Here is an 11,186-nt window from a genome sequence, read left to right as displayed (position 1 = left end):
CCATGTACGGACCCATTGATGATAACCCCTGGTCAGAGCTTCTGGCTGCGGCCCACCGACGCTTTAAAATAATACAAATGAAAAACAAAATAATAGCGGAAAAAGGCCGCACTATAGTGTGTCAAGATGCAACGCCAGGGTTGTTAGCTTATAGCTCAGCTATTTCCAAAATAAATAATTTAAAAAGTTTGAGAGTTGAAATGTAATTGGCCTCTAGCACCCTCTGGTGGCCATCCTGGTGGCTGCAGCCACCACTTTGATAATGTCCTCGGTTGACTGAATTATTTCCATCCAGATGGAATAGAAGGCACCGATATGAATGTTTAGCTGCAGATAGATAGATAGATAGATAGATAGATAGATAGATAGATAGATAGTTGTGGTTGGATCATGGTTTGGCACTGAAGACAGTGAGTTGTAGGAATGCAAACAGTTTCATTCAATTTATATATAAAAAAAGCAAGAATAGCAAAAACACCCTTGTAAGATCGTCTATTTTGCACATTTTGTCAAGAACATTAATTTTTTTAATGTATTTTTAATCATTGATACCTTGATTTTATATTATGTAAAAAATAAAAAATAAATCCCCCAAAACACGCTTCTTGAGTATTTGATGAATGTAAAAAGTCGACCTGGATAGAATGATGGCTCAGAAGAACACAATGGAAGGTTGCAGCGCCGCTGAGCTGCCGTGTGGGCAGGAAGTGGTACTGCACTCTAATCCTGACTGGCTCGTCTCTTCTCCAGCTTCAGCTTAAGCTCCTCGTTGAGCGCTGTGGATAAACACACACACACACACACACACACACACACACACACACACACACACACACACACACACACACACACACACACACACACACACACACACACACACACACACACACACACACACACACACACACACACACACACACACACACACACACACACACACACACACACACACACACACACACACACACACACACACACACACACACACACACACACACACACACACACACACAGATTAACAATGGAACCACGCTGGGCAAGACCTATGCTGTAGACGCTATCATTTGTTTTGGGGCGGTATAGTTGCCGGATTTTGGCAGAAGAACCGCCCAAGGAAATGACGTTGACGTTGATTAAAAATCAGTTTACATTCTCCGTGAATTAAACAAGTATTGTGATTGGTCGGAAAAATATCGTATCCGGGAGAAATACATCCGACGGACGTTCCGGACCGACACTACTGCCGATAGCGCCTCTGCCTTAGGTTGTGACCAGGCTTTTCTCTTTGCAGAAGAGTAAGGCTGGGACTAGGGGGGGCAGGGAGACTCACTGTGTGCTAGGGGGGGATAGGGGACAGACACTAGGGGGGACAGGGAGACTCACTGTGTGCTAGGGGGGGATAGGGGACAGACACTAGGGGGGACAGGGAGACTCACTGTGTGCTAGGGGGGAGGGGACAGACACCAGGGGGGAGGGGGACACTCACTGTGTGCTAGGGGGGAGGGGACAGACACCAGGGGGGACAGGGAGACTCACTGTGTGCTAGGGGGGACAGGGGACAGACACTCACTGTGTGCTAGGGGGGAGGGGACAGACACTCACTGTGTGCTAGGGGGGAGGGGACAGACACTAGGGGGGAGGGGGACACTCACTGTGTGCTAGGGGGGAGGGGACAGACACTAGGGGGGAGGGGACACTCACTGTGTGCTAGGGGGGAGGGGACAGACACCAGGGGGGACAGGGGACACTCACAGTGTGCTAGGGGGAGGGGGACAGGGGACAGACACCAGGGGGGAGGGGGACACTCACTGTGTGCTAGGGGGGAGGGGGACAGGATGAGCCTCCTCATGGGGTTGGTGGGGGAGGAGGGCACTGAGGAGGTGAGGATACGGCGGTCGGGGGCGGGGCTTCTGGAGACCGCCGCTTTGCTGCACCACCGATCTGAGGAGCAAACACACCGTTAGTGCCACAGCACGCACATGCACGCACGCACACACAGACGCGCGCAGGCACAGACGCACGCACACACACACACACACACACACACACACACAGGTTTGTACAGGGGTGATGGAGAGGGTCACTAAATGTCCACACTCACCTCACTACCACACCAACAGTGTTTTGAGCAGGATCACAGGCACGCAGTGCGTTTAACTGCTAGTGATATCAAGGGTGTGTGTGTGTGTGTGTGTGTGTGCGTGCGTGCGATTTCTCATTTTACGATTTCTCATTTCTCATTAACGATTTCTCATTTCTCATTTACGATTTCTCATTTTACGATTGTGTGTGTGTGTGTGTGTGTGTACCCTGTTTGGGGGGCAGAGCGGGGGCTCTGGGCAGGGGGCTGGAGGGGGCGGTGTGCAGCATCCGCTCTCCGTTCTCATCGTTGGACGAAACGTACGCTGCGGAAAATAAACACACAAAATTAAATTCAATAAAGACAATCTTTGTCTATGAATGAAAAAAATGAGGCATATACGTGGGGTTGGAAATAATAAGCGCGTGCGTGTGTGTGTGTGTTTGTGTGTGCGTGCGTGCGTACTCACTGATGTTCTCTTCATAAGGCTCCTCCAGTAAGAAAGGTTGTAGCGTTCCTGCCGTCTTCTCTACCAGAGCGTCTATGACCTCATGGAGCGAGGAGCAAGGGATCTAATGGATCACACAACAACATGTTCACTGTGAGAGGAGCAAGGGATCTAATGGATCACACAACAACATGTTCACTGTGAGAGGAGCAGGGATCTAGTGGATCACACAACAACATGTTCACTGTGAGAGGAGCAGGGATCTAATGGATCACACAACATGTTCACTGTGAGAGGAGCAGGGATCTAGTGGATCACACAACAACATGTTCACTGTGAGAGGAGCAGGGATCTAATGGATCACACAACATGTTCACTGTGAGAGGAGCAGGGATCTAGTGGATCACACAACAACATGTTCACTGTGAGAGGAGCAGGGATCTAATGGATCACACAACATGTTCACTGTGAGAGGAGCAGGGATCTAGTGGATCACACAACAACATGTTCACTGTGAGAGGAGCAGGGATCTAGTGGATCACACAACAACATGTTCACTGTGAGAGGAGCAGGGATCTAATGGATCACACAACAACATGTTCACTGTGAGAGGAGCAGGGATCTAGTGGATCACACAACAACATGTTCACTGTGAGAGGAGCAGGGATCTAGTGGATCACACAACAACATGTTCACTGTGAGAGGAGCAGGGATCTAGTGGATCACACAACAACATGTTCACTGTGAGAGGAGCAGGGATCTAATGGATCACACAACAACATGTTCACTGTGAGAGGAGCAGGGATCTAGTGGATCACACAACAACATGTTCACTGTGAGAGGAGCAGGGATCTAGTGGATCACACAACAACATGTTCACTGTGAGAGGAGCAGGGATCTAGTGGATCACACAACAACATGTTCACTGTGAGAGGAGCAGGGATCTAGTGGATCACACAACAACATGTTCACTGTGAGAGGAGCAGGGATCTAGTGGATCACACAACAACATGTTCACTGTGAGAGGAGCAGGGATCTAATGGATCACACAACAACATGTTCACTGTGAGAGGAGCAGGGATCTAATGGATCACACAACATGTTCACTGTGAGAGGAGCAGGGATCTAGTGGATCACACAACAACATGTTCACTGTGAGAGGAGCAGGGATCTAATGGATCACACAACATGTTCACTGTGAGAGGAGCAGGGATCTAATGGATCACACAACAACATGTTCACTGTGAGAGGAGCAGGGATCTAGTGGATCACACAACAACATGTTCACTGTGAGAGGAGCAGGGATCTATAATGGATCACACAACAGCATGTTCACTGTGAGAGGAGCAGGGATCTAGTGGATCACACAACAACATGTTCACTGTGAGAGGAGCAGGGATCTAATGGATCACACAACATGTTCACTGTGAGAGGAGCAGGGATCTAGTGGATCACACAACAACATGTTCACTGTGAGAGGAGCAGGGATCTAACTATGGATCACACAACAACATGTTCACTGTGAGAGGAGCAGGGATCTAATGGATCACACAACATGTTCACTGTGAGAGGAGCAGGGATCTAGTGGATCACACAACAACATGTTCACTGTGAGAGGAGCAGGGATCTAATGGATCACACAACATGTTCACTGTGAGAGGAGCAGGGATCTAATGGATCACACAACAACATGTTCACTGTGAGAGGAGCAGGGATCTAATGGATCACACAACAGCATGTTCACTGTGAGAGGAGCAGGGATCTATTGGATCACACAACAGCATGTTCACTGTGAGAGGAGCAGGGATCTATTGGATCACACAACAGCATGTTCACTGTGAGAGGAGCAGGGATCTAACTATGGATCACACAACAACATGTTCACTGTGAGAGGAGCAGGGATCTAGTGGATCACACAACATGTTCACTGTGAGAGGAGCAGGGATCTAATGGATCACACAACAACATGTTCACTGTGAGAGGAGCAGGGATCTAATGGATCACACAACATGTTCACTGTGAGAGGAGCAGGGATCTAATGGATCACACAACAACATGTTCACTGTGAGAGGAGCAGGGATCTACTAGTGGATCACACAACAACATGTTCACTGTGAGAGGAGCAAGGGATCTAGTGGATCACACAACAACATGTTCACTGTGAGAGGAGCAGGGATCTAATGGATCACACAACATGTTCACTGTGAGAGGAGCAGGGATCTAGTGGATCACACAACAACATGTTCACTGTGAGAGGAGCAGGGATCTAGTGGATCACACAACAACATGTTCACTGTGAGAGGAGCAGGGATCTAGTGGATCACACAACAACATGTTCACTGTGAGAGGAGCAGGGATCTAGTGGATCACACAACAACATGTTCACTGTGAGAGGAGCAGGGATCTAATGGATCACACAACATGTTCACTGTGAGAGGAGCAGGGATCTAGTGGATCACACAACAACATGTTCACTGTGAGAGGAGCAGGGATCTAGTGGATCACACAACAACATGTTCACTGTGAGAGGAGCAGGGATCTAATGGATCACACAACAACATGTTCACTGTGAGAGGAGCAGGGATCTAGTGGATCACACAACAACATGTTCACTGTGAGAGGAGCAGGGATCTAATGGATCACACAACAACATGTTCACTGTGAGAGGAGCAGGGATCTAGTGGATCACACAACAACATGTTCACTGTGAGAGGAGCAGGGATCTAATGGATCACACAACAACATGTTCACTGTGAGAGGAGCAGGGATCTAATGGATCACACAACATGTTCACTGTGAGAGGAGCAGGGATCTAGTGGATCACACAACAACATGTTCACTGTGAGAGGAGCAGGGATCTAGTGGATCACACAACAACATGTTCACTGTGAGAGGAGCAGGGATCTAATGGATCACACAACATGTTCACTGTGAGAGGAGCAGGGATCTAATGGATCACACAACAACATGTTCACTGTGAGAGGAGCAGGGATCTAGTGGATCACACAACAACATGTTCACTGTGAGAGGAGCAGGGATCTAACTATGGATCACACAACAACATGTTCACTGTGAGAGGAGCAGGGATCCAGTGGATCACACAACGACAAGCAGGTAAAAGAGTAAGGTTTCAGCAGACTAACATCAGTCACTTTCCCATTCAATGCAGTAGAAGAGCTGACTGATTACACCACAGATATGTCGTCTCCGCCTACAGGAAATACTGTAGACATCTCTCTTGCTCTCACTGGAGGCGGTCGCATATCTTTTCTCTCTCTCTCTGTTCTCCTCTCTCCCTGCCTCGTCCAACACCCCCACCACACCCGCCTCGCCTACCCCTATGGCTGCAGCTGTGTGCCACTGAAACAAGTTCCAAATCCAATCAACTCTGTTGACATGACCATGAGACCCGTTTCTGAATAGTCTATAGAGAGACCATGCATCATTATTTAGCCAAGAGCCGAAGAGCGCCATCCAGTGTAAAAACCAAGACACTCAAAGTCTGTCTCCTTTCACTGCTTTTGAGTGTTTGATTGTCGTGGATGATTGTCAAACTATATATTTTTTTTTTATTTGCATTATTTTTTAATCACGAACACGGAAGGAACAGCTCTCTCATTACCAACGATCCGGGGTGCAACCATAGTGAAGATGAATATTCTGTGACTATTTAAAGGTGAGGTAAAAAAAACTAAAACTAAACGCCAGTGAGGGCCTTTTTGGTTAAAAACTATTTGGCAGACGTTATTATGACTGACATTAAATAGTATTATTTCCTACGTTAGGATACTTACTGGATTTTCTACATCGATGATGTAACCACCCTGCTCCCTCTGCGTCACTCTGTAGTGTCTGAAAACCGACCTACAGACAGACAGAGAAACAGACATCATCACAGTACAGTGGTACATCCTACCCGGCCTGTCGGGTGGTGACAGTACAGTACAGTACAGTACAGTGTCCTACCCGTTCAGGTCCTGTCTGGTGGTCACAGCCAGGGAGCATCCATCTCTGCCTGGACGCAACAACATGTTCCCACAGTCTGGATGTCTCTCCAACAACACCTCCGCCTCGTTACGGGACACAGGCCGGAAACACCTGCGCACGCACGCACACACACACACACACACACACACACACACACACACACACACACACACACACACACACACACACACACACACACACACACACACACACACACACACACACACACACACACACACACACACACACACACACACACACACACACACACACACACACACACACACACACACACACACACACAATCTATTAAATATAGTATAACATTTACCAACACAGTCATTCCTACCTCCGCCACTTTAACCCATAAAGGCCTGAGGCCCAATCTACAATTGTTTGTGACATTATTTATTTTTACAATAGAAACGCTGGCCACTGGTCTGCGTTTCTATTGTATAGTGTACTTGCATGGATTGTGTTAAAATATGTGTGCTTTTATTATACAGCATAATATCTACAAGCTCATAGTGCGGCACAAATGTGCTATGAGCTTGTATATCTGCATAACGCGTACAAAATGGATAAAGGGGTTGAAATTATTATGTTGCCCTTGAACCCCCTCAAGGACCGTTTTCTGTGTGTCGCTGCTATATGTATTATATATAGCTAAACGGGATGCTTTCCTGGTTTTAACCCATTCTGACCTGAGATCAGATTCATACGAGGTTTCCACTGGACAACACACTGGTCTGATTAACCCATTCTGACCTGAGATCAGATTCTAAAAAATGTCAGTCGCTCTTTGATTTTTCAAAAATAGCAGACCTACAAGCTCGTAGCGCGCCACTCGGTGGCGCGCTATGAGCTTGTAGATCTGCTATTTTTCAATAGCTAAAGCATAACATAGTGCTAACACCAAAACGGGTTCCCGTTCAGAATGGGTTAACATGAATAATGAATGGGGGGGACTGAACTCACGCTGGGATCTCCCCCACCAGGGGCACGGAGAGGGGAGAGGGGGGGGCGCGGGTGGGGGTGCTGCGTGCTCTCCTCCTGGCCCTCTCCTTGTCCACCACCTCCCTCAGCATCTGTAGCTGGCCGGGCAGCAGGGTCAGGCAGGACGGAGCGTTGAGCTGGACGGACGGGAAGCACATTTCATGGAAATATTCATATTTTTGGCAGTGGTGTAAACTAGTACTTTAAGTACTGTACTTAACCCATTCTGACCCGAGATCAGATTCTAAAAAAAAATTCTTCTACATCCTGACAGTTTTCTGTCGTTCTTCCATTTTTTTCAAAAATAGCAGACCTCCACGAGTGTCAACAACAGACATCCGAGTTCTCCTTCCATCCACTTGCATTAAAAGGAGAATTCCATACTAAAAGGCTTTCTTACCTTTATTTGTAGTCGTTACGTCCCCACCAAAGAGGTCCAGGTGTTATTTTGTGCAAAAGCTCCTTATTGGCTATTTCCCCTAACCATAAGTCCTGAATTAATTGCATTGAATTGAATGGGGGCTATGGGGTGTTGTGCTAATTCGCTTATTTCCATCGCTCAAAATGTATATCTTTTTGTATATATCCTCTCTTCATAATGTAAATAATATCCCACCCAGGAATAAAAATAATCTGCAAGGAATTTATTGGCAAAATATATTGGCCCTCGCCATCGTCAAAGTTGCCCCACCCCTGACATAGTGTACAGTATAGTGATGTTAGCTGTACTGTGTGGAGAGAGAGGCGAGTTGGATGATCACATAGTGTACACAGTGATGCTGATGTTAGCTGTACTGTGTGGAGAGAGAGGCGAGTCACTTACATCTATAACAGAGTAGAGGAAACCTTTCCATAGCTCCCTTGCTTCTAGGTTTGGAGCCTGAAACATAACAGCACATCAACATGTTGTAATTGTTCATTATGCTAGCCTGCACGCTCGCGCAAAAATCGTGCTCGCCCCCATTTGTCGGAGCGGACCACTCGACCCCAGCAGCAGACCACTCGCCTCGCTTGAGCGGAACTCTCGCCCCGCTTGGTGTGAACAGACCCGGATATTAACTCATTTAACACATTTTGTTGTATACACGTCCTATAAATTAATTACGCGGGGTGCTCCTAACGAGCAGGCTCGTCTTGAGGCGTTTGATCGCTATAAGAAAGCGGTGCCTAGACAGACACGGCTGCTAGGGCCCCGCCCACCCGCAATGTTTCTCCATAATAGCCATTAGCTTCTGTATTAGTCGCGGCCTTTGCCTTTTTTTTCTCGAAAAGATCAACTCATAGAACTGTACAAGATGCAGATGCTTAAGAGAGCCTCCTCCCTCCTGAAGGTATCGGATCACCCACTTCGGTCTGAGTTTGAACTGTTGCCCTCAGGTCGTCGGCTGAGGGTGCAACACTACAAAGACGGTAACTTCAAACTATCCTTTGTCCCGGCTGCTGTTCAACTGCTGAACAGCAGATTCTTGCCCCTTTGCACATACTACTATTGGATGTCATGAATTCTCTGTCTCTAGTGCCCTGTTCTTAGATCTTAGTCTTGTATTGAATGTTTTTGTTTGCGTGTATTTTTAAGTGGTGCAACCACTTCTACATCCAGCTTTGTCCGTGTACCTGTGTACGTACGTGAATGAGCATGAGTGGTGTGCGCATGCGTGAAATTGGAACGAGAGAAGTATGTGACATTGCTGCCACCTGCTGGACGCAAATCAACTGCCTGTATAATGGGAGGTGGACGGCAGCGCGCATGCGCGATCCATAATAAAGCTAATCTAACGGAGCAGAGAGAGAGAGAGAGAGAGAGAGAGAGAGAGAGAGAGAGAGAGAGAGAGAGAGAGAGGGGAGTTGCACCACTTGGTTCACACAGGTGTGATTTTTACTATGATCTGGCTGCAGACCAATTTCCCGCAAGGGACAATAAAGCTAACCTTGAACCTTGAACCTCGATGTTCGGAGGTCATTTCTTGTTTATCCGGTGATCACGATTGGAACATTGTTGTTTTCTCGATCAAGCATTGGCGTTGATGTTATTGCTTTAGCATCTAAGATGGACACGCGTCATAGTGGAATTGCTTCTCATCACGTGGCACCCAAGCGCCACCAGGTGGCATTCAATGTGTTTAATAAATAAGTAAATACTGTACATAGATTATCCACCTACTGCCGGGGACTTTTTCTTTGTCCTTATAACCTTTCAAGTAGTCACAGAATATTTATATACTGTGCGATGGACCCCTCGATCGTTGATAAACACGCAGGTTTTCTCTGTGCAATTTTTGGCGGGTCAACCGTTCAATAGTTAGGTTCCATTGAAAAAAAAACATGCTGATGGACGTGGAAGAGGACAGAAACAAAAGCTGAGACAAAAATCTCAACTGGTTAATGCCCTAGTGTGTATGGATGTGTGTGTGGTCTGGTCAGTGTGTATGGATGTGTGTGTGGTCTGGTCAGTGTGTATGGATGCGTGTGTGGTCTGGTCAGTGGTATTATCAGTGTGTATGGATGTGTGTGTGGTCTGGTCAGTGGTATTATCATTGTGTATGGATGTGTGTGTGGTCTGGTCAGTGGTATTATCATTGTGTATGGATGTGTGTGTGGTCTGGTCAGTGGTATGGATGTGTGTATGGATGTGTGTGTGGTCTGGTCAGTGGTATGGATGTGTGTATGGATGTGTGTGTGGTCTGGTCAGTGGTATTATCATTGTGTATGGATGTGTGTGTGGTCTGGTCAGTGGTATTATCAGTGTGTATGGATGTGTGTGTGGTCTGGTCAGTGGTATTATCATTGTGTATGGATGTGTGTGTGGTCTGGTCAGTGGTATTATCATTGTGTATGGATGTGTGTGTGGTCTGGTCAGTGGTATTATCATTGTGTATGGATGTGTGTGTGGTCTGGTCAGTGGTATTATCATTGTGTATGGATGTGTGTGTGGTCTGGTCAGTGGTATTATCATTGTGTATGGATGTGTGTGTGGTCTGGTCAGTGGTATTATCATTGTGTATGGATGTGTGTGTGGTCTGGTCAGTGGTATTATCATTGTGTATGGATGTGTGTGTGGTCTGGTCAGTGGTATTATCATTGTGTATGGATGTGTGTGTGGTCTGGTCAGTGGTATTATCAGTGTGTATGGATGTGTGTGTGGTCTGGTCAGTGGTATTATCAGTGTGTATGGATGTGTGTGTGGTCTGGTCAGTGGTATTATCATTGTGTATGGATGTGTGTGTGTGGTCTGGTCAGTGGTATGGATGTGTGTATGGATGTGTGTGTGGTCTGGTCAGTGGTATGGATGTGTGTATGTGTGTGTGTGTGGTCTGGTCAGTGGTATTATCATTGTGTATGGATGTGTGTGTGGTCTGGTCAGTGGTATTACGGTGAGTTTGGTCTCTCCGTCTTTCATCCTCAGGATGAGTCTGGCTGCCTCCAGGTTTCTGTCTCTGCTACAGTCGTCTATCAGCGAGACGAAGCCGGCCAGATCCAGCTTCTCTATGTACTGTACAGCACACACACACACACACACACACACACACACACACACACACACACACACACACACACACACACACACACACACACACACACACACACACACACACACACACACACGTCAATAGAATCCATTTCCAAAGTTTTACACATATTTGAATGATTTTTCAAAAACAATTCCAACAAAATGAA

At 46.9% G+C, this 11,186-nt stretch overlaps 1 protein-coding gene across 1 annotated transcript in view; it reads right to left on the bottom strand.

The window, feature by feature from the left end:
* Positions 1 to 623: 623 nt before the first annotated feature.
* stap2a (signal transducing adaptor family member 2a) overlaps positions 624 to 11,186 on the bottom strand; it is a 14,191-nt gene continuing 3,628 nt past the window's right edge. Inside the window, exons 3-11 of the mRNA XM_080777242.1 lie at positions 10,882 to 11,001; positions 8,335 to 8,391; positions 7,494 to 7,648; positions 6,495 to 6,626; positions 6,323 to 6,392; positions 2,550 to 2,652; positions 2,310 to 2,405; positions 1,810 to 1,941; positions 624 to 776 (exon numbers count right to left, since the gene is read on the bottom strand). Of these exons, the coding sequence (XP_080633368.1) occupies positions 721 to 776; positions 1,810 to 1,941; positions 2,310 to 2,405; positions 2,550 to 2,652; positions 6,323 to 6,392; positions 6,495 to 6,626; positions 7,494 to 7,648; positions 8,335 to 8,391; positions 10,882 to 11,001 (921 nt within the window). The 3' untranslated portion in view covers positions 624 to 720. The remainder of the gene's footprint in view (positions 777 to 1,809; positions 1,942 to 2,309; positions 2,406 to 2,549; positions 2,653 to 6,322; positions 6,393 to 6,494; positions 6,627 to 7,493; positions 7,649 to 8,334; positions 8,392 to 10,881; positions 11,002 to 11,186) is intronic.

The sequence above is a fragment of the Protomyctophum bolini genome (genome assembly GCF_963924005.1).
Source record: "Protomyctophum bolini genome assembly, chromosome: 12".
Classification (NCBI taxonomy): Eukaryota; Metazoa; Chordata; class Actinopteri; order Myctophiformes; family Myctophidae; genus Protomyctophum; species Protomyctophum bolini.
This window is presented reverse-complemented; position numbering and strand designations above follow the sequence as displayed.